The 22,849-nt window shown below is 53.6% G+C and overlaps 2 protein-coding genes across 2 annotated transcripts in view; one reads left to right on the top strand and one right to left on the bottom strand.

The window, feature by feature from the left end:
- The window catches only part of LOC138729157 (collagen alpha-1(II) chain-like), a 94,680-nt gene that overhangs the window by 13,962 nt on the left and 57,869 nt on the right, over window positions 1-22,849 (bottom strand). Inside the window, exons 9-39 of the mRNA XM_069873154.1 lie at window positions 19,905-19,949; window positions 18,910-19,029; window positions 14,178-14,216; window positions 13,998-14,051; window positions 13,541-13,594; window positions 12,241-12,348; window positions 11,543-11,596; window positions 10,472-10,525; window positions 10,297-10,341; window positions 10,003-10,056; window positions 9,219-9,263; window positions 8,803-8,856; window positions 8,675-8,719; window positions 8,265-8,318; window positions 7,850-7,894; window positions 7,538-7,591; window positions 6,871-6,915; window positions 6,270-6,323; window positions 5,712-5,819; window positions 5,138-5,191; window positions 4,772-4,825; window positions 4,521-4,565; window positions 3,774-3,827; window positions 3,410-3,454; window positions 2,494-2,547; window positions 1,740-1,793; window positions 1,478-1,531; window positions 1,192-1,245; window positions 651-704; window positions 415-459; window positions 88-132 (exon numbers count right to left, since the gene is read on the bottom strand). Of these exons, the coding sequence (XP_069729255.1) occupies window positions 88-132; window positions 415-459; window positions 651-704; window positions 1,192-1,245; window positions 1,478-1,531; window positions 1,740-1,793; window positions 2,494-2,547; window positions 3,410-3,454; window positions 3,774-3,827; window positions 4,521-4,565; window positions 4,772-4,825; window positions 5,138-5,191; window positions 5,712-5,819; window positions 6,270-6,323; window positions 6,871-6,915; window positions 7,538-7,591; window positions 7,850-7,894; window positions 8,265-8,318; window positions 8,675-8,719; window positions 8,803-8,856; window positions 9,219-9,263; window positions 10,003-10,056; window positions 10,297-10,341; window positions 10,472-10,525; window positions 11,543-11,596; window positions 12,241-12,348; window positions 13,541-13,594; window positions 13,998-14,051; window positions 14,178-14,216; window positions 18,910-19,029; window positions 19,905-19,949 (1,743 nt within the window). The remainder of the gene's footprint in view (window positions 1-87; window positions 133-414; window positions 460-650; window positions 705-1,191; window positions 1,246-1,477; window positions 1,532-1,739; window positions 1,794-2,493; window positions 2,548-3,409; window positions 3,455-3,773; window positions 3,828-4,520; window positions 4,566-4,771; window positions 4,826-5,137; window positions 5,192-5,711; window positions 5,820-6,269; window positions 6,324-6,870; window positions 6,916-7,537; window positions 7,592-7,849; window positions 7,895-8,264; window positions 8,319-8,674; window positions 8,720-8,802; window positions 8,857-9,218; window positions 9,264-10,002; window positions 10,057-10,296; window positions 10,342-10,471; window positions 10,526-11,542; window positions 11,597-12,240; window positions 12,349-13,540; window positions 13,595-13,997; window positions 14,052-14,177; window positions 14,217-18,909; window positions 19,030-19,904; window positions 19,950-22,849) is intronic.
- The window catches only part of WHRN (whirlin), a 231,093-nt gene that overhangs the window by 172,104 nt on the left and 36,140 nt on the right, over window positions 1-22,849 (top strand). The window lies entirely within an intron of this gene.

The raw sequence follows: 22,849 nt of genomic DNA, 5'->3' as shown, positions 1-22,849 counted from the left end.
GATTCTCTTTCTATGATTCTTTCCCATCGGACATCACCCAGTTTCAGCCTACAGAGCATCTCTGCACGCTACAGCTCTCTCACTTACAGGCAGCCCTGGAAGCCCTCGAGGACCTGGGTCGCCCACTCTGCCCTGAAACAAGAAGGATGCTCAGCAGTGTGGTCACAGCCAGGAGCCACAGGGTCCCCAAGCAGGGTGAGGCTCCACTCAGACCAATCCCCATATGCCTAGGTGACCTCAATGGTGTCCACGAAGCTGCGGGACAAAACCCAGCCAGCAATGAGCAAGATTACGATCCTGCCTGCTCCCAAAAAGGGAACTGGGACCCATGCTGTTAATGCTATAGGCAGCACATGGTATATATTGCAGAGTATGGCACAGCCGCGAGGACATGGGGAGCACAATGAGCCCTACCTGAGAGCCAGGAGCACCTCGTGGTCCAGGGAGACCTGGTAGAGCCTGGGGGAAGAGACAGCCATCAGAGCTCCACACTGCAGCCCTGACTGGTTCACTTTCCCTAATTTAGTCTCTTGATGTTGATGCTGGAGTCAAAGGCTTTCATTTTCCCATACCCAATCTGGCAATGGTGACTAGCTCAGTGCTTCTCGAGCAGGGCTGGAGCTGCTCAGGCAGCACCAAACAGCACTCACCTTGGGACCAGCTTTTCCTGGAAATCCTGGTGGTCCTCGGGCTCCCATTTCTCCCTGTTGTCAAGCAAGAAAGACTTCCTTTCTGCCCTACGTTTTAATGCATGACCTCTTAAAGAAAAAATACCCAGGAGCCCAGCATCTTATGATGCCGGTTCACCCAGCATGGGAGACAGCTCCAGGCATCCTCCTCCCACTGCTCCTGCAAGCCCTGGCATGGCTGATGACCATCACCACCCAAAACCATCCATTGGGTGAAGGCGGGAAGGCCTCAGCTCAGGTTGCCCAGAGCAGAGGCGGCTGCCCCATCCCTGGAGGTGTTCAAGGCCAGGTTGGATGGGGCTTGGAGCAACCTAGTCCAGTAGGAGATGTCCAGTGGCAGGGGGTTAGAACTCAATGGGCTTTAAGGTCCCTTCCAACCCAAACCATTCCATGATTCTATCATTCATTCTATGATCGACAGCCCAGCCCAAAAGTGCTTCCGAAGCCTCAACTCCCATCCCAGTGCATCCCCTCACTGCAGGGCTGGATTTCCCAGCCTTACCTTGTCTCCCCTGCGCCCTGGCCTCCCGCGGTCACCGGCCGGTCCTGGGTAGCCCTGGGGAGAGCAGGGTGTTAGGAGACAGCTGGGGCTGTGTGGCATCTCTGGGATTTGGGAAGAAAGGAGCTGTTGAGGCTGAGCTCTTGCCTGGGGAAGGGCAGGAGCCCTGGCAGGATAGTGAGTCCCTGGCTGGAGGCAGCACTACTCCAGCGAGCCTTCCACCAACCCAGCTGCTGCCCACCAGCAGGCAGCACCATGCCCCCCTACACAGGGCAGGTCTACCACTTACATAGGTGCCAACAGGTCCTTGTGGCCCCTCCAAGCCAGGCTTCCCAGGCAGGCCCTGCCAAGCAAGATGAAGGAATTAATGAACCTCTGCTTCCAGGATGCAGACAGGCATCTTCTTATCCTTGCTGTCCACATCTGAACCCATGGCATCCCACCAACTCTCCCCATGAGAACCAGGAACCTCTCAGGGTTGTTTACCACCATCACTCCTCCAACCAAACCCCCCTGGCACACCCATGTTCCCCTCAAGCCCCAGAACTCACCTTTGGGCCCAGGGAACCTGGGTCTCCGTCAGGTCCACGTTTCCCCAGAGTACCCTTTGGAAATATTTGAGGAGGAAACATCAGTTAAAAGGTTGAGAAGAAACAAGACGTACTGAATCACTGCTGCTGACCCAGTGCTCATGGACAGGTCCAAACCAGGTCACTGGGACAAACTGCCATGACCCATCCTGGTGGCTCCTGCACACCAGCACCCCATGGCTGGCTCTACACAGGGCTCTCACCAGGAAAGGTGATGATACTCATTCTCAGGGTTATCACCCAGCCCAGCTGAGAGTAGGTTCCCAGGGAGGAGCTTGCAGGTATTGCTCTGGGTCTCCAACCTGGAGGGTAAAGACTTGGGACCTGTCCTCCCTGAGCCCGTACCACCTGTTTCCACCTAGAATGCAGCAAACATTTCAATCCCCTCCCAGGACCCAGGACCACATCCAGGCGGGAAGGGTTTCCATGGGCTGCTGCTCCCCATGGAGACCCCTACTAGGCTTAGGAGAGCGGCAAAGTCCCTCAGGCAGGCTTATTCCCTTCAGAAATTGTTCTGCTCCTCCTTAGCCCCAGCTATTTCTACCACTGAGGCATTTTTATGCCCCAAGAAACAAGTCCAGTCCTACTAATGCCCTGACCTCCCACCAGTTCCCCAAGGGGGGACATTCCCACATGCCCCACCAGTAGGATCAGCCCTGCTGACTTCCCACCTAAGAAAATGCAGAGTTCATGCAGAAGGAAGGTTTTTCCTTACTATCGAGCCAGGAGGTCCTGTGTTCCCTTGGCCTCCCTGCAAGCCAGCAAAACCCTGGAGGAAAGGGCAGAAGATGAGAGATGGAGGGAAAGTAGCAGGGATGGAATCATAGCATGCTTTAGGTTGGAAGGGACCTCAAAGCCCATCCAGTTCCACCCCCCTGCCATGGGCAGGGACACCTCCCACTGGATCAGGGGCTCCAAGCTCCATCCAACCTGGCCTTGAACCCCTCCAGGGATGGGGCAGCCACCCCTGCTCTGGGCAACCTGGGCCAGGGCCTTCCCAATGGAGAGGCAGTTTGTGGTCAGAAAGCAACCTGAAGTAGAGCCCAGCACCCTGGGCTAGGTGCAGGTGAACGGCTCAGCCTGTCGAAGGCTTTCCACTTCAAACTGACTCTTTGGTTTCTCATTGCAGAAGCTGCCCTGAAGCTCTGTGTATCCACACCTGACACCCACATGCGCATCTAGACAGCCAACAGCAAACTCTGAGGTGCATCTCTTTGACCCAAGGCTGAACATTTCTTGTATTTTCTTTTGAGGAAAGTGCCAGATTTTATTTTTCTTTTGCATTTCAGAGCAAAAATTAACAAACATGAGAAATCCTGCAGAAAGGAAAGCCTGCCATCAGTCCAGGTTTTCATGATGGGCCTGTTTTGGACAGCAGTGTCAGGGATGAGAAATTGTTTTGCAATAACCAGTTCTTAAACGTGCTGCCCCATTCCCTCTCCTTCACCCTTCAACATGATGCTCAGCAAGTCCATGCCTACAGCCACACTCTGGCTCTTCTTGTTCCTTCAAGGCCATCCACTACCTCTGCCCTGTCCCATGGACACGCTTTTGAGGCACAACCCCAAGGGGACAGAACCAAGCAGAGGGGAGGAAGGACAGAAATCAGACAGTTGTGCAGCTCTACTTACCGGTGGTCCCCTCCTGCCTGGGCTGCCCATAGTCCCTGGGGGACCCTGCAGGACAAGGCAGGTGATGATGAGGATGGGGAAGCACAGGCAGCTTCTCCCAGTCCCACTGTGCCAGCTCATGCATGCGGGATCACCAACATGCAGAGCCAGGCTGTCCCCAGGGGTGTCTTGTGTGACTGTGACACTCCTGGGGACAGCTTGGCTCTGCAGATCGCAGCAATGTCCAACATGATGTCTAGGTGTTGACCCACGTGGCACGGGGAGGGTTGGGAAGTCTCCCACCAGTGGTCTCATCTCCCCTTCTCAATATATCCCACTGTCCCATCCCTCCCCCACAGCCAAGTACAGAGTGTAGGATGGGAACCTGTGTACCAGGCTTTCCTTCTGCGCCTTCTGCTCCTGGAATGCCCCTCAAGCCCTGGAAGGAGAGTCTCGTCTTAGGAAAGGAGAACCTGGCAGCAGGGTGCCCCCTCCAAGGGCTCATCCAGACCAACAGCCTCCCTCCTCCAGAATTAAAATGTGGCAAATCAGCAATAGTATGGTCCCCAGGGTGCCCATCTGGTCTGTTTTGAGCCCTGGGTTCATTAGCCCACAGCTCATCCCCCCAACAGCTCCTCCTTGCTCCGTCTCACCTTTGGTTGTGATGGGTGGGAAATAACAAGAGTGTGGGAGGAAACCCATTCCCCCAGGAACACCTCAACCACGTTTTTTCCCCCATCCTGCCCTAGTAACTTATTCCTGGATTCTCCACCAAACATGACTCTGAATAACGGAATTTTCTTTAAAAGGTGTTATTTTCTGAATTTTCTATGCTCAGGGTAAGAGGGAGGTTGCTGTGTTGGGCAGGTGGTTTGTCAAAACACTTCATGCAGCGAGCAAAAGCCTGAGCTGCTCATCCCCAACTTATTCATAGAATCATAGAATAACCAGGTTGGAAGAGACCCACCGGATCATCGAGTCCAACCATTTAACCATTCTTTGCAAGTCCCCAAGCAGAGCCCAACCCTATGATCCAGCTGCATCCCAGGATGCTGGTCCCTGAGAGCTGTCCCTGTCCCAGCGCTGATGGCACCACACGTCAGCACAGGGGCACGGGTCATCTGCTACTTACGGGCAGCCCAGGGACTCCAACCAGCCCACGCTGACCCACACGGCCCTGGAAAACAACAAGCATTAAGAAAAGCATCCTCTTGCCATCAATAAAGCTCCAGATCTGGAGGCAAAGATGGCACTAGATGATGCCATGGCTTGGCCCCAGCACATATCAAGCCACCAAACGGGGTATCTCCAAGGTTGTTTCAACCTCCTATGGCCAAAGGTGCTCAATGATTCAGCTGCAAGTACCAGCACCCCAGTAGTTACCCGGGCTCCCCGTGGTCCTGGGGTTCCCTTTGGGCCATCAGGTCCTCGGCCTCCCTAAAATTCACACAAAGGGCAACAGTCACTTTATATCACCCCACAGGTCCACCTGAGCTCCTCCATCCCACTGAGCACCGAGGGGACTCATCCAACCACCACCACCACCACCACATGACTGTAGCACATGCAGGGATGCCACGCACGAGTTAGGGGAACAAGAGCCTGGCAAGAGGGGACATCAGGATGCTGTTCCCTGGATGCTGGGACCCACACGCTGGAGGTCATGGGGAAAGCATCCACATCTGTGCCCTTTGCATGAGGATGAGGGCATTCCATGGGGAACGAGGGGACACAGTCACCAGCAATGACCTTGGGTCCCTCGCTGCTGTTCAGCCCCGTTGGGCCAATCTGACCTTCTTCTCCCTGCCACGAGAGAGGAGGCGAATTGGCCAGAGCAAAGGCAGCCTCTGATCCTCTTCATAGAATCACAGAATCATACAATCACTAGGTTGGAAAGGACCCACCCCTGCTCTGGGCAACCTGGGCCAGGACCTCCACATCCTTGTCATGAATAATTTCTTCCTAATGCCTAATCTAGATCTTTCCCCCTTCAATCTAAAACCATTCCCCCTCGTCCTGTCACTACAGGCCCTTGTATGGATGCTGGAGGGGAGCTGGGATCAGGCAGTGGAGACAGATCCTGCAGTGTCTGTGCCAGCAGCACGGCAGTGAGTGGTTCCTGGGCAGGTACCAAGGCACGCTGCTCATCACCTGGGCTCAGGAGAAGGCAGGAGTGCTCATCCCGAGCAGGGCTGGGGCAAGTCAGCACTGCCCACACTGCCAGCATGAGGGCTGTCCCCTCCCTATGTCACCCACCTCAAGACACGAAGCTGGGCACACATATGTCCCACCGTGCGACACCCCAACCAGCCACAGCACTTACATCTGGTCCCCGTGGCCCTGCTGCTCCTCGCGGGCCAGGAAAGCCCTGCAAGCCAACCTGGCCCCGAGTCCCTGGGGGTCCTTTTGCTCCTTGTGCTCCCTGTGGACCCTTGGAAGAAGAAGACACAGCATTTTCTAGCAGGGCTTGAAAACAGGAGGGAAAGATGGTGCCTGGGGCTCCCCAGCCCATGGGCAGGAAGCCTCCAGAGAGCCCATGGATTGCTGCCCCAGCTCTCTGCACATTCGGCCTTTGGCCAGTGGCCACTCTGGGCAAACACTCCACAACCCTCCTCCAAGAGCATCCCTGGGGCACCAACAATGGGGCAATATAATGTTTTATAAACAGCCAAAGCAACATGGGGAAGGATGAATCAAGGGCAATAATGTGATGGGATCAAGCAGAGCCTGAGCTACCAAGCTCTCACAGCCCTCAAAAGCAAATGCCCCTGGGTGCCTGGACATCCACAGAAACTCATCCCCCAGCTGGAAAATAGCACAGTTGAGCAACAAAAGAGAAAGCAACTTGAGGAATCCCTCCGCAAGCCTGGGCACGTGGTACCTTCTCTCCTTTGATTCCCAGGTTTCCCTTGGCTCCACCTGGACCCCGACAGCCCTGCAAGAGCAGCAGAGGTAGAGGGTGCACTCAGGAAACCATGTTTTGCCACTCCTTGCAACCAGAGCACACTGTGATTTGACTTTGCTACCAAAGAAAATTAGTTTTTCCCAATTTCAACCAGGGCGTTGCCCACAATGGGCCTTCTGGAGCTTGGAGCAGGTACATGCTTGATCTGTTCCCTGTGGAGGGGTAGAGGGGCTCCAGAGCTTCTGGGTTCGTTCACACCAAACTATTAGTGCCACCAGCATGCCCTGATGTCAGCATGATGATGAGCAACTTATCCTCATCATCGTGTCCCTTAACACACGCTAAAGCACTCTTACTTCCCTTGTGCCTCCCCAAAGCAGATAGTACCTAAGGACGCGCTGTCATGTCTGAGAGCTTCTCTTACTACGCCAAGGCAAGCCCAAAGGCATCTTCCCCTTCCCAAAAGTCTGCATTTGCCACCTATTCAACCATCAACTCCAAACACAGCCAAAGAACACAAAGCTGGTGCTTTGGGCTGCTCTGATGCGGTTCTCCTGCATCCCAACTCATCACTCACCCGCTCTCCGTGGGTGCCTTTTGAACCTGGCAGGCCAATAAACCCCTTCAGAGGGAGACACAAAATGCAATGTAACTAAAACCACAGATGAGAAGATCACATGCACAACAGGGACAGGGGGATGCATAAGCCCTCCCAAAGCTGCCCCCAGCCACACAGCAGCCCCCAGCCTCCAAAATGCACCACCTGCCTCCCACCCTGCATCCCTCCCTTTTGCAAGCACCACTTCTCAGCTCTGCACGTTGGGGTTTCAGCACAAGAAGCAAAGGCAGCCAGGGCTGCGCTTAGAGGGGATGGTGTGGGTCAGGCAGGGGGAAGGCCAGGCTGCCCTGGCTTCCTTACCCTTTGCAAAGGGCACCTCAGCACCCAAACCCTTGGAAAACGGGGTGCACATAATCGTGCAGCCAGGGAGGGGACAGGCAGGGCTGGGGCATCTCTGCTGATAAACCCATAGGGAAAGAAAAAAAATCAAGGTCCCTGCAAGCAGCAGAGTCAGGATTTTTGGAGTCTGGAAAAGAGGAGTGTGGCCATAGGGAGGTGGCCATCATCCCCATCAGCCCTCAGGCCACAAACACCACGGGATGCTGAGGGTGGCATGGCATTCACCCATGGTGCTTCGCAGGGATGAGAGCATCTCACACGCAGCCACCCGCTCCCATGGACTTACCCCAGGGCCCTCCTGTCCCAGCAGTCCCCTTATCCCAGGGGCACCGTCTGCACCCTGCAAGAGGAGTGGTGGCATCAGCCTAGGCTAGGCTGGGCTGGGCAGAGAGCGCCCAGCCCCACTGTGTCCCCTCCCCAGACTGTCAAGGACCTCCAGGCTTCATTTGTGAGGTCTGCGGCAAGCACCACCGCCCTGTCCCCTCCAAAAGCAGGGGCAAGGATATCTCACTCCACCTCTCAGGTCCCTCTAGGGGAAGCCCTCAGCCCCGGGCTTCACCCCCACCAAGGTCAAAGCATGCCAGCAAGAAGTTCTTACAGTGTCTCCTTTGGGACCAGCAGATCCTTCCATCCCAGCTGGACCCTAGGGAAGAGCAAAGGCAGTGGGAGGTTTGGGAGAAGGAGGGTGCTGCTCACTGTCCTGCTCTGCAGATGAGACCCCAGCCCAGAAGAACCTTGCCTGGCCCCTCAGGAGCTGCTTCTCGCACCCTGGGGACAACTGCCCCATCACCTCACCCTTCCCAACCTGCCCAGAGCAGGGACACAGACCTTCCCACCCATCCACTTGCTCCAGGGTGAGCATAAAGACCTGCAGGGTCAAGAATTTTGCACCCATTTTTGAAGCACAGGGGGACAAGGTCCCAGCAGCTTCTTCCTTGCTCAACAAGCGCATGGAGGGGGGACACACACCTCGGAGATGTGGTGTGCTGTGTGCCAGGACAGCACTCACTCACCTTCATGCCCCTGGGACCCGGGGGGCCGCGTCTCCCTTGCAAGCCCTGTGGTCCCTGCAAAGCAGCAGGGGACAAGAAGCTGCCGTTAGAACCAAATCCCTGCACACATCACACAGAGCCTGCGGTGCAAAACCTCTCCTGGGAAACACCGCTCTGCTGAGGAGCTCCAGGGCTCCAAGTCAGCCAGCATGATGGGACCCCCCTGCCAGTGCAAGGGGTACAGAAAGGATTCCCACCCCCATCTCAGCCTCTTCGGCAGATTTTGGGGTAGGCTACGATCACAGCCCAGCTGGAGGAGGCTCCTCCAGGTTGGGTGACGCTTGGAACACCCTCCCTTCCCAGCACTGCCACCAGCTGCCCCAGGACACCCCATCACTAAGGTCTGCTCATCCCTCACTGTGGTTTCGTACCTTGGGGCCCCGGGGGCCAGGCAAGCCAGGAGGGCCCATTTCTCCCTGGGGAGAGAGAAGGGAAGGGATAGGATGAGCGCAGTGGCCGCAAAATCCCACGTAGCAAAGGATGGGAACTGCAGACCCACCTGAGAACCATTGACACCTCCGCATCCGACTGATCCTGGCTGGCCCGGCTCTCCCTGTAACGCAAGAGGGTGCTCAGTGCTGTGGCCACATGCACCATACGGGAGGAGACTGGATGGGGCCCCCAAGCATCCCCCAGGGCAGCAGAGGCAGCCCCAGGCTGGGGGGGATGCTGGGGGCGCTGTAAGGGTGTGAATGAGTCATTTGCCCTTCTGCATTCCACACCACCCCCCTCACTACCAGGAGGCTGTGTTTTAAGCATCCTTTTTAGGTGGAAATCAGCTCAAAGGGTGAAACGTGGGCAGCTCACCCACACTGGTCCTGCCCCACTCTTGCTGCGACCAGACAGCAGCAGCTCCCCCAGCCCAGCCACCGCCTGCTTTTCAGCGATGGTTTGAAGCGAAAAGGTGTGACTTACCATGGGGCCAGCAGGGCCTGGGGGACCCACTGAGCCACCTTCTCCCTGGAGCAGGAGAGAAATTATGCCAGTTTTCCCTCTTTTTTAATCTTCACATCCCTAAGTCCCTTTTCCTTTCCATCATTATGTGATGATCCTTCAAAAATCATGCCCTTTGCTCACACACTTCCTTCATATTGGAAGGTGCTTCAATCCACCACACCACTTCAATTTTCCTTTTAAATCCTTTATAAACACTTCCCAGGTTGAGATGCCTCCCAAAAGACATGGCAGGAGCAAAGTTATTGGCTTGCTGAGAACAGCACGGAAAAACCCAGGTGCCGTCAGCCTGGGAATCATCTCAGCTGAAGGTGGTCACCTAAAATAAACCGCAATGCAATGTGCTCTGCAAAGCCTCATTGCTCTTCATTGCCAGCCAGGAGAATAATCTGGGATGCAAACATCCATATGGGAGATGTTGGAGGTGAGGGGAGGCTCCTGCCCCTGACATGCAAAGGATCAATGGGCCTGGTTGCTCTGGGACAAACATCCCCATTAACAAGAGCCAATTCTAGGACACAAACATTGATGAAAAAATGCAAAAGGATGGTGAAGATGTAGTTTAGGTCCAGCTTTCAGATGAAAAAGTATAAGGATTTGTTAAGAGTGAACCACAAAGTGGTGGCAGTGTCCTGCAAAGCCCAATCCCTCCCTCCTCAGACCCATCCTTCCAGTGGGGAGCAGCAGAAGGGGAAGGTTCCTCCTCGGGCAGGGCTGGTGATGCAGAGAAAGCAAAACAACTCACCTCTGGCCCCACGGGGCCCTGGAAGCCCATTGCACCCTTCAGACCCGACATCCCCTGGGAAAGCAGCCAGGAGCAGGACATCAGCTAGCTGCCCACCCTGGGGCAGCAGCTGCCTTTGTCCCATCCCTTGTAGGAGAACACAGAACCCAAGCCCTCTGCCCAAAGCCAGGAGAACATGGGCTGGAGCCAGGGACACAGTTTTGGCCGTCACAGAAACAGAAAGGGGTCAGCCCAGGAATGGCGATGGAGGGAAGGAGCAATCAGAAGACATTCTGGGCTTCCCCATTAACTCACATGAAGTCCTGCAGGACCTGGCAGGCCGTTTTCTCCCTTCAGTCCCTGGAAAAGCCAAGAGCAGCCTAAGTAATGGAGGACAGCGTGACCTGGGGCTGGGGAACCATGGCAGGGAAGGAGCAATCCTCTGCCTGACCCAGGCAGGGCTGTAAAGAGCGTGGACAGACACCCTCACCTTCATTCCCTTCTCTCCTTTCTCTCCAGCTGGTCCAGGGTCACCCAGGAAACCCTGAAATGGGAACAAGGACATGTGAGCTCCAGCTGGAGCATCAGGAGCTAAAATGTGGCTGGTGCTCCTCAAAGGACCATCAGAGGTGTGCAGGGGGATGGAGACCCTCAAGTTTGTGCTAAATGAGTCAGCCCCAGAAGGAAAGCCTGGCTGCTTGTCCCCACCAGAGTGCCACCCTAATGGGGCTACTCCACCCCCATGGCCCAAGGTTGCGTTACACCACGCTAGCAACAGCAGTGGCACGGAGGTCTGCAGGGCTGGGACAGGGCTCTCCATGGCAGCGCTGGACTGTGTGGCAATGCTATGCGCATTGCCCATGAGGACACCTGGATGCCCTGAGCTGCACACAGCACCCATGGGGAAGAAAAGGTTCACGAGTGGAGCAAAGCTTCGCGTGTCTGCTGCTGCCAAGTGCTCAAGTGCAGAGGTCAAGCCCAAGGGCAAGATATTCTCCATCTGGATGCTGGGATGATGCTCACAGGCAAGAGGGTACTAAGTATGGGCCAGAAAAGAAAAAACACATGGGATTTCTGTTTCAGAAAGAAGAAACTGGGCTTCAAATACCCTGGTCTGATCAGACCTCGGAGGAGCTCAGTGCTGAAGTCTCTTGGGTACATCTAAAGATTTTGGCTAAAAAAGACCTGGGTGGACAGAAACCACTAGTATTCATTTTTTTATAGACATTTTACATCCTGGCTGACAAAGCCCTGGAACACCCTGGAGGGGACCTGAGACTAGGGCACCTCAGAGCACCGGATGCTCACGCAGCTGGAGGCTGAGCAGGCACAGAGGTGAAGGTGGCTGCCAGCCAGGATGCCACCTGGCTGAACGGTGGCAACAGGGCATCCCACGCCCTCCTGTGACATCGGGCTGGCACACGCACACCCACAGGCTCAGAGTGGTGCGCCAGTGAAACCAGTGAGGAAAAGCTCTTCTTGCTTGGCATTAAGTCTACGTGCTGGGACAGGGTTTGACACTGAATCATGCCCGTGGCAGAGCAAGCGAGAGTCAGCTTACCTCTTCTCCCTTCTCACCAGCCAGGCCTCGGTCACCCTGGAAGCCCTGCAGTCCCTGGGGAGAGGGAGGAAGGAGCAGAGCAGGTCCTGAGTAGTCCCACTGCCTTTTGCCTATGGCCACTCCGGTGCAGACTCCCACCCCAAACCTCTCAGCATGGTCCAGTCCCTGTCACCATTCTCCAAAAGTCCCCAAGAAAGCTTCCAGCCCAGGTGTGTTGCCCGTATTCCCCAGAGACTGCTGCCAGGGGTCTGGAAAAAGGCTGGGACTGGCACACCACCAAGTGACCAGCTTCATAGCTTGACTGCTATCCAGGCAGTCCATAATTGCTCTCACTTCTTCCCTTTTCCCTGTTATTTTCTGCTGTAAAAGCAAATAGGGGATTCGGATGCAGAAGAGCAGCCCAGCCCTCGTGCTCAGGCCCCACTAGGGATCTGCAGCACTTGGGTTATCGCAGCTAAACACACACACGTGCTGTTTGACAGCCCTTTTTGTATTGAGAAACATGAACCTCGAGGCATTAATCCAGGGCTGCCTGGGTTTTTAGGCTTAGGAGGAGCATTTTAGTTAAAAAAGAGGCAAGCAGACATAAAGAGCAGCATGAGTCAGAGCCCCTTGTCTCTTGCCTGAGGCTTGGGGCTGCAGCTTCCCCACTCTGATGCTGGCCATGCCATGGCCCTGCCTGCCTGCTCCCAGCTCACCTGCTCTCCTGGCAGCCCCCACGGCCCAGGTTTGCCATCCAGGCCAGGGAAGCCATCCGAGCCGGGGTAACCTGCACGTCCTGGCAAGCCCTGGAGCCCGGGTTCACCCTGGGGAGAAAAAAGCCAAGCAAGAGTAATTAAAAAAAATCCATATCATTATGAAACCAATAAACTCAACGCTGTGCTGTGCCTGCCTCCTGCTTTTGCAGCAACGCCTGCTAAACCCTGAGTGCCTCGCAAGGAGATGGTGTGGGTGGGCAGGGGCAGAAGTTTTGTGCATCCAGGCACTGCAAATGCTGGGCACATGGACCTGCCCAAGCTCTCCAGCCGAAACTGGGAGAGGCACAGCCAGTGTCTGTACAGCAAGAAAGGAACTGGAAGGCAGGGAAGAAACAATGCATTAGAAGAAAGTCAAAGGAGAGCTCTCTGCATCATTCTTGGCTCTGAGGTTTATGCTCAAAGCCATTTCTGATGCTTTCCACATGCAAGAGCATCATCAGGTGCTTTGCACACGGACTGACCATCACCAGGTAAGCCTTAGGGGCACCTTTTTTACCCCTTAGCTCACTGGTAATAATGAATTAAGGCAGGATAAAGAATAGCTGGGAACACAGAGACAAAAGTTCCAGAGATGCTTGGAGATGGGACATCTGTTCTCCTTTCTTTTTACCCCTCGGGCACCTAAACCCCACAGGCAGCTGTGCTTGCTCAGTCCCAGGCGAGGCAGCTGGGTTCCACGAGAGCACGCTGCACGGCATGGAGCACAGGCAGAGCCCACATAGCCCTTTGGCCAGAGCCACAGGGAAGGAGGTGAGTGGCTTCCAGAAGGTGACAAAGGACAGGGTGCTTTGTGGACAACCACATCACCTTGTGTCCACCTGCCTGGGAGAGCGCTGGGTGACACATGGCAGAGTTCAGCACCCAAAGGGACTGTGCCGAGCAGTTGTTGAGCCCATGCACCTGCAAACTGGGGTGAGAGAAGCTGCAGGACAGACTTGGTTCAGGGAATGAGCCCACCATGAAGAGCCACCCCTGCCAGCTACAGCAAGTTCCCTGGAGATATGACCAAGGTATCACCTCCCAAGATCCTCCCTTCAAACCAGGTACACATTTCCTTGCACAGCTCCCAAACCAGCAGCAAACTTGGTTCTCTCTCACCCAGCACACCAGGGTTTGATCCAACAGGAGTGAGGTCTCCAAGGATCCCCAGGACAGCCCCGAGGGCACACTCAAACCTCTCCAAACTGCACTTTCCCCACAGAGTATCCCTCCAAGCATCTCTGTCAGCAACCCCACTCACCACGTAACCCCGCTGGCCTTTCTCACCCGGCTCCCCTGGATCTCCGCTGGGTCCCTGTGCAGAAACAAATATCGAGTCAAGAAACATGACCTCCCACCCCTCCCCATGCTGAGATCACAAGGCCTGCAGAGGCTGTCATGGTCCCGGTCCAAAGATGCTGGCAGGAACCCAGTGCCCTGGGGAACATAAGCCAGCACTGCTCAGCTGGCAGAGACAGAAGAGCAGAGGCTGTGCCTGCCAGTGAAGCCCAGGGAGCTGGATATCAAACATCACTTGTCTTTCAGTGGGAAGCAGGCAAGCAAACCATTGGGCTTCTTTGAAACTCAGTCCCAAGGTCCTTAATTGCAGCCTAGGACCATACAAATGGCTGGGGATTTTGACTCTACAAGCTGCCCCAGTTGAGTGGGGCCAAGCAGCACCCAGACATGAAGGAGACACCAGGGCTGGTCTCACTTACAGGTGCTCCTGTTCTTCCTGGATGTCCTGGAGGTCCTGGGGCTCCGGGTTTTCTCTGGATTAAAAAGAGAAACCTTGGTAAAACAGATCTCACTGACAAAGTGCTTGGAGACTGGAAAATCAAGCTGAGCAAGCAGAGGGAAAAATGAACCACAGAAAGTTACTCAACAGCAATACTCACCGGCCAGCCCGCGTGCAGAAGGTGGAAAAACGATGATTGCTGAAAGGAGAAAGGGGAAAAGAAAAATCAAAATATCCTAACGAAAAAGTCCCAAATTCCTTTTTGCTGGCTTTTTCTTCTTGTTTGGGAAGACACAACAATGAACTGGTCCTCTACCAAATCTATTTTACTTTTGTGTACTTAAGTCACAGGAGAAGGTTTAATTTGAGGACAATGTGCAGGAGATAAGGAACTCATGGCCGTGTTAGCAAATTATGACAGACAGCCCACTTCTTCTGAAGTCTGCTGAAACTCAGCTCCTCCATGAGTGCTCCGGCAGCTTTGGGACACCAGAAACGCTTTGCACATGGAGACATCAGAAATGTGTTGGTGGTGTGTGCAGGAATCATCATTTTTAGCCCAGGTTGGACTGAAACAAGCTTTTCTGACAATGCAGTTTGCTCCAGGTGGAAAGCTCATCCCAGCCAGCCCCATCCGAAGGCCCAGATGAGGAGATACCCAAGCAGTCACGGCCAGCAGGCCTTCTCTCTGCTCCTAGCAGCCAAATCTTTCATGCATCTCCAGTTTTCTAGAAGATCAGATGACCAGAGAGAGGAAAAAAACCACTCAGAAGATACAGGGTGGGCAAATTCCATCATCAATCGCCACAAATAATCTCATCATACTTCAAAGCCAGTGTAAAGGTCCTAAAAATTCACAGCACAGGTCTTTGACCACTTCCAAGCCAGGTTGCATAAAGCTTTGGGAGATGACTGGGAAACAAAATGATATCTATCTCCAACTACCAACTATCCTCCTGCCCTCCCAGCAGCACAGACCACAGACACTCAGGAGGCAAATGTTTCTTCCTCCTCCTTCCCACAGCGAGGCTGAACATATGGTCCAGGCTGCTCCTCCAAGCCCTGTCTGGTATCAAAGGCTGAGAAAAGCCCCTCCTTGTTCCTCACACCAAGCCAAAGCAGCTGGAGGAGCAGGATTCCCACATGCTCCCCAGCTTCAGCCTTGGGGCCACTGGGAAACCTCCTCCTGCTCCCCATTCCAAAAATTTGTCCTCTGATACCAGAGGAGAGAGAAGGGAAAAAGCCAAGGAACTCATTATGGAAAACAAACACAGACCTATCAACAGATGGGAATATTTCTAATGATGAGCAGGACTCTTGGCAGGGGGAGATGATGGATGGATGGATGGATGGATGGATGGATGGATGGATGGATGGATGGATGGATTAATGGATTCATGGATTTAACTGGCTCTAACACCACACCAGACCTCTCAGGCCCTTTCAAGCTGATCCCAAACCAATTACTGTAAGTGATTGCGTGCAGCCCTTGCCAGCCTATGGGGTCCAGGCCATGGCCCTCTCATCCACCCAGCTCTCATTTCTCTCAAAAGCTGCTCACAAAAACTTTTAGAAGCAGTTGGAGCTCAGCCAATGCCTTTGCCTTGTCTTGGGAATCAGTGAACTCAGGTTCACTCAGGACAGGATATTATTTCATTAGGCTTCAAAACAAAATTCAGCCTTTTAAAAAGAGGTGGGGGGAGGGAGGGGGGGAAATCCCACAGGAGAACCAGAAGCCAAGGAGAGGGGAGAGAAATTAATTGCCTTCTGCAATTTCAGCAGGGAACAGCCATCGCTTTGCTCACTGCAGCTCTGTGCAGCAGAGAGCAGTGTGATGGGTACAGGGATCATAACAAAGGGAAGGGATGTAGATGGAGAGTGAACACCATAGGGATCTGTCCCTCTGCTAAAACTCCAGCATGAGAGCAGGGGCAGGAAAAACCCTTCTGACAGCTCTACGGAGAACATGTCATGCCCTGAAGCATGGACTTGGCTGCCCTCCCCAGCCCACAGCACAGTTGTAAAACCACGCAGTCACGGAGCTGCATTAGCTGCTGGCCTTTCAGTAGCAGGAAAATCCTAAAGGTTGCCTACCAGCTGCGTGGAGCAGTATTTTCTTTTATATTCTCCTTCTCTAAGGTTACCAGCCCTCATTTACCTGGCCTGACCTCTTGTTTTTAAAGGCAGTGGAAGACATAAAAACAAATTACTCTAGTGCTGCAGGTTAAGCTCCCTAATAACTGCAGGAGCTCCAGTTCTTCTTTCTTCCCTGGCTTCTGGGACGCCACCACTACCAAGGTCAACACTGCCAGAAGAAGACAGCAACCACTTCTGCCCCTCGAGTCACACCGAGACAACTCCTTGCCAAACCTGATGTTTGTCTGCATGTCATGAACAGACAGACAGGGGCTTGGGGCAGCATCACAGTGGCTGGTTTTGCTCATTCCCATGAATAGCAAAGATTTGTTTCACTGGGAAGGAGCAGGAGAGGCTATTGAGCATCCCAACAGCCATAACTGCTCTGGGACAGTCACTGGTGTCCTTCGCTTTCCCGGTCTATCATACTGTGTTATATCTCCTGGCCTGAGAGGCGGTTCCTCTGCCTTGCGCTTTCAAAGGCTGAGCCCACAACAAACCCCAGCAGCTCCCAAATCACAAGCACGGCACTGTCCCAAGCCCCAGCATTTCTCCAGCCCCGCAGGAATTCGCAGGGGCTGCAGAAGCAGACAACCTCCCCCTGCCTCCACAGCAGCCAGTGCTCAGCTTTTCACCCCTGCGCTAGCTCAACAAAGATTAGCAAAACCCAGCCCATGGCTTTGCACTCCCTGTTTCCTGCTGCCAAGCAAAACCTCACTGCCGGCACCGCCGGGGTCATATGGCCACAGACACAATAGCCCAGCAAGGCTTTCGGGTGCCCCACGTCATCCTCACCAGACACTGCCTTCCCCTCGAGATCGGCGCTGTGCCAAAAGCATTGGGATCGATGCCAGCACACAACCCCTGGGTGCCTGCAGCCAAGGCCCCGACAACCCTCCTGCTTCAGCTCCCCAAAGAGAGATGAAACCATCTGCTCCCTCCAGCATTCCCAAAAATTGCCCAAGCATGGAAGGTGGTGGTACACCGAAGAAATCACGGTCTGCAGCAACACCTATAGGCATGAACACTTCTGCCTGCAGAAGAACAAAGCCTGAGGTTGCTTTTCAAGTGCAGACAGGGAAAAAAACCCCACATTTGTGTCAGAGCAAGAAGCATCAGCAGCCCTGCAAAATGCTGCAACCGTGCCCTGACAACAGGAATTGATTCCACAGATGTGTACCCCCAACACCCTGGGAGGAAGGCAAATGCCCTGGTACAGGCATGGAGAGTCTCCCTAGAACTGCAGGCTTTTTCCAGACAACCCCTCCAGCTCACTTTCTCCTACCCCTGTTTACTCTGGTCCTGCATTGCGTGCCCAGATGGGTCTCATCAGCATTAGTAACAGCACAGATCCTGCTCTAGAGCAGCAGGAGGACAGGAGAACACTGAGGTCCACCAGATCAGCCAAGTTATCTCCAAATAATCAGCTCTAGAAGGAATCTGAACTCCTCTAAGGCAGGTGTTTATCTTCTACGGCTGCTTTGATCCGATCCAACACTAAACTGCAAGGGGCAGGTCTGGCTCAAGCCGGGTTGGTCATCCTAAGCTGACAGCCAGACTGGCACAGGACCCATCCTCTCCACCTTGTACCCTTCCTTGGGATGTGCTGTGTTGGCACAACAAAGATCCTCCTCACTGAACAGTTTTGCTAGCATTAAAGGCATTTGCCCTGGAGCAGAGGGTGCCATTATACCTCCTCCCAAAGGAATTAGTTGAAGAAGTCAAATGTCCCACCCAAGTTCACTAGGGCTTTTAGAGAGCTGGAGCATTAAGCCTAGCCTCTTCTCAGCCCATCACTCTGCGCGTTGCACCACCTTGCCTTTCAAGCTGCTTTGCCTGGTGTCTGCTTCAAGCAGCTAATATTATCCAGACAGGCTGCAGTCCCATAAGCAGCAGATTACAGACACACAAAGCAGAGAGCATCACCACTCCAGGGATCTCCAGCCCCAGGTTAGTAAAGGCCCTAAGGCAGTTGGAATCCCAGTGACTTCTGCTATCGTCCTGCCTGGCTCTGGCAAAGCTTGAGAGTTTGAAATTGAGCTTGATCACAGCAGTCATTGTGCTGTCAGGAGATGGGGAACCTAGACAAGGCTGGCTGGGTTGTTGCCATGATCGTGTTTTGCACCACCTCCACCACAGCTGAAGCACTCCTGGCTCCCCACAGGTCCCAATCCTACTCTTGTGCTCCCCAAAGCAGCAAGACTTGGGTGCAAAAATATCTCGTCCTAGCAACAGGCATCAGCCCTGTGAGCTAGAGCCAAAGCCACAGCACACAGCTGGGTCATGGCAGAAAACTGGGATAGAGTGGAAAACAGGAGCAAAGCTTTGTCACCTGCAACGCAGAGCAGGAGAGGGGCTGCTTTCTGCACAGCTTGGATCTTCTTTGGCCCCTGTCCTACAGGGGCAGGGCATGAACCACCCGTGGTCATGGACGTGTGTGCACCAAGGGGACTCAAGATCTCAGTCGGTCCCAGGAGAACAGAGGGACTGGGCATGCACTGACCCCATTTCATCCAAGGCCAGCTGCCTGCAGAGATGCCTCCCGAGAGCAGCATCTCTCTCCTTGGCATCTGCTCTCAGGCCCCATCTGCCTCTACCCCACCTCTGTCCTCCCACCCAACAGATTAGGAATCTCAAACCATCACCAACTCTTCCTCCCAGCTCTCATCCCAGCAGAGCCAAACTGCCTGCATGGGAGCTGATGGGGAGGTGTATGCAGAGCTTCCCAAGTGCTCACCCACATGGCCGTAACTCACCATGAACGTCTGCCAGTCCTCCTTGGAGTTCCTCCAGAGGACGATGGTGGGGACACCAGGGATGCCCACAGGGCCTGGGTCACCCGGGCGGCCCGTCCGCCCCACAGCTCCAGGGTACCCCTAGGAAGACAAAGGCAGCTCCTTACAACCAGTGGGCTTTTTAAAGAGTTAACACAGGCTCTGACTCAAGTCAGAGCAAAGTCTGTGTCTAGGCACATGCATCATTCCTGGGTTCAAATCAGCTCTTAAGAACTAAATAAACCTGAGAACAGGAAAGCAAAAGGAATGAGCTTCATACGCAAACACTTGTGCCTAGACCTATCTAAATGCCACAGGTACTGAAGCTAGTAAACACAGAAGTGGCACGAGTCACAGGGCAATGAGTTTGTCCTTCTACTTCCTGGGAAAGATTGAAATGGTAACGCAAAAGATGTTAGCAGCACCTTTGCTGCTTTACTGAATGGAGAAACTGAGGCACCACCCTTCTTCCAGAGCATCTCCGAGCTTCTGCCAGCGTGCTAGGGCAATGCTGCACGCATCAGGAGATCCACCTGAGCTGCGCTGAGTTCGTGGAGCTGGAAGGGCAGCTGAGGGTCTGACCAATGCAGTGCTAGAGGCCAAATATCCCTCCAAGATGAACTGGTGGATACAGCACAGGACTGGGCTTTGGGACACACCAGCATCCCTCCTCCAGGTGATGTGAGCTACAGCTTTTCACCTCCCTGCTTTGCTGTCTCTGCAGAGCCATTAAATGACTCCGATGAAAGACAGCAGCTTGTCCAGACAGTCAGCTCAGTCCTGAGCCTGGGCTTAAAATATCCAGTACAAATAGTCCTTTCCTTTTCCAAATGCACATATAGAGTCCCAGACTGCAGCTTCAGAAGCTCACATTGCCTTCTTGATGAAAAGCACTCAGACCAACCCAAATAGTCTGTGGCTTTTACCCTAGACCCTATGCTCTATCCCGTATCTTTCCTGTTTTTCTGGATACTCACTTTGTCTCCTTTGGGTCCCACCAGTCCACGTTTCCCAGGACAGCCCTGAAAGGCAAAGGAGGGGAGCTGTGTCACCCGAACCATTGGACATCCCACGGTGGTTGGGTGACCACAGCCAGGGCCATCCCATCCCAGCAAAGCAGGAACCGAAACAGCTGATTTGGAGCAAACCAGCAGCAAAAGTCTCAAAGAAACACCCATTTCTTAGGGGAAGGGAGGAAGGCGCATCCCCCACTTTATGCTGCTCCCTTCCCACTCTTTTGCCCTGGCAGCAGAAAGCAGCTCTGTTCAGCCAGCTGAGCAGTGTAATCCTGCAGCATCCAGCAGAGAAACATCCCAGCCCATATGGCCAGGGAGCAGGAGCACATTTCCTGACACCTGGTGAGGAAAGGCAGTCTGTTAGGAAGAAAAACCCATAAAGCTGGGTCACGGCCACACACTCAAACAGTAGCTTGGAAGAGGATGCAAACATCTGCAGCTTTGAACTTGTGTGAGATCTGATCGAGCCCATCAGTAGTTAAAAGTGTGCATTGTGGCTAAGGAGTGACCCTGCTTTAGGGCTTACCAACTGTAGCAGCTGATGGACAGAAACAAAGTCAGATGGGAGATCCTGGCTTTTCTTGAAAGAAATCTACCTGGAAGACGTCGGCAGAGCTTGAGAACACGTCGGGCTGCAGCACAGCATCTGCCTGTGTGTCCACTGCAGAGCTGCGGCTCTAATGGCTCCAATGACAGCCACTCATTTTTGTCTGAGCTTGCAAATGGCCTTGGCTGAGCCAGGTAGTGAGCCTGGGAATCCAGGCTGAATTACACCAACACACACCAAACTACTCACCCCACACCAACCTACACCAACCACAGCAGCTGAGCCCCACGTCGCTGCCTTGTGCCTATGGGATGGGTAAAAGTGAAGCTCCATGCCCTGAAACAGCTTTGACACTGAGGGATGTTTCACCAAGGGGTCTTTTCTCACTTAAAGCACCCAGATCTGAAGCTCCCGGGGCTCAGGTCCCCTTACCCAGGGGTTGGGGCCGTGCCCCCTGCGCTCATGCCGAATGGCGCAGGCACAGCAGTGATGCTGGCAACTCTGGGGATGAAGCGACAGCTGGGAATACCCCATGAAACACCAGCTATGAAAACCAAGGAGCTTTTGCTTATGGGCAACACAATGAAACTCCTGCAAGGAGGATTAGCAGGATCATAAAAATCAGCAGCTCTTAAAGGAAGAAACACTTTCCATTTCTCATAGAATCATAGAATCATAGAATAACCAGGTTGGAAGAGACCCACCGGGTCATCGAGTCCAACCATTCCTATCATAACATGTTAGGTTTTCTCCCCACTGATCTCCAATGCTTTTACAGCAGACAATGTGATAGGAACTGAGGGCATGTGGTCTGCGAGGTCTACAGTCCATAAATGCCCTTAGGAGCATTAGGGCACGATCAGGATTTGGCAGGATGATCAATAGATCTCCACCCACACCTCTTGACTGGAACAGCCACTCAAAGTGCTTTTGCAGAGGCATAAAAACCTCTGAAGGTGGCAAACCAGGTGTACACGAACTCGCATCCAAGGAGAAGACCTTAGTGTGGTGAGGCAGGGCTGGAAGTCTGTGCCCCACTGACTTTCCTGACCCCTGCCAGAGGAAGCTGTTTGTACCCATGTTTCCACCCAGGCTGCTCAAAATCAAGAGAAAAGCCACCTCAATACTTTCTACAAGTGGAAAAGCAACTCCCTCCTGGCTGAGTCCCCTTCTCACGCTGCCTCTCCTCCTGCCGGCTGACAGCAGGGCTGTCAAATGCCGTGACGTTTCCTCCACTCCCGGGATTTTTTCATCCTTCAGCATCTGTTCCTTTTGCTATTTTCTTCTATTTTCGCTGGCAGCAAGGAGAAGGCTCGAGGGGGAAGCTAGCAGTCCTAAATTTAGCCATTATCCTACGAAGCCTGGCTCATCGATGACGAATTTAGAGCCAGGTCCCTCAAACAGAGCTGTAAAAGCAGCCATGCGTGGAGTCCTGCCCCACAGCATCCAGACCAACCCTGAAAGCAGCCCTGAGCTCCAGGCATCCCAGACAGTTTTCATGGGGGTGTCTGCCCAGGGGGAGGAGAAAGCGTCCATTGTGACTCCTGGCAGTGGTCCTGGGTAAATGAAATGCAATTTTCTAGAGGAATTGTTAAGAATATTTAACCAAATTAGGGAAATCATTTTGGCAGAGAACATAAACACGGGAAAATACATAAAAACATTTTTTCAGCTACTTTGCAATGAAGACTGATGACTTCTTCAAAGATTTATCTGTTCTAAGTTACAGAGTCATAGAATGGTTTGGGTTGGAGGGACCTTAAAGCCCATCCAGTTCCATCCCCTGCCATGGGCAGGGACACCTCCCACTGGATCAGGGGGCTCCAAGCCCCATCCAACCTGGCCTTGAACCCCTCCAGGGATGGGGCAGCCACCACTGCTCTGGGCAACCTGGGCCAGGGTCTCCCTTTCCTCTCATAGTAAAGAATTTCTTCCTAAGATCTCATCTCAATCTCCGCTCTTGAAGCTTAAAACCATACCCCCTCATCCTGTCCCTGCACTCCTTGATGAAGAGCCCCTCCTCACCTTTCCTGTGGGCTCCCTACCAAGCTTCCCAATTTCTTTAAATTTCCCTTTTTCCATCCCACTACAACGGGTGAATAATCTGATAAATAGTCAAAACATTGTATTCCAAGATAAATTCAATGCTCTGCTCTGAACCACCATGAGTTTTGGGGTGTTGCAACGGTAAAGAAGCAAAGGACAGCGATGTCAGCAGGGGCTGGGGGCTGATGTCTCGGGTTTGCTGTGGGAACGGGGTGAAGGAAACAGCTTAGCCCCAGTCTGAGCCCCTCAGCCTGCTGCTGGGTATGACCATGGTGAAATGAAGGCTGACAAGATGGTTAAACAACTTCAGACC

Source organism: Phaenicophaeus curvirostris, chromosome 20, assembly GCF_032191515.1.
Source record: "Phaenicophaeus curvirostris isolate KB17595 chromosome 20, BPBGC_Pcur_1.0, whole genome shotgun sequence".
Taxonomy (NCBI): Eukaryota; Metazoa; Chordata; class Aves; order Cuculiformes; family Cuculidae; genus Phaenicophaeus; species Phaenicophaeus curvirostris.
Note: the sequence above shows the minus strand (reverse complement) of the source record. Positions and strands in the feature narration are given on the sequence as shown.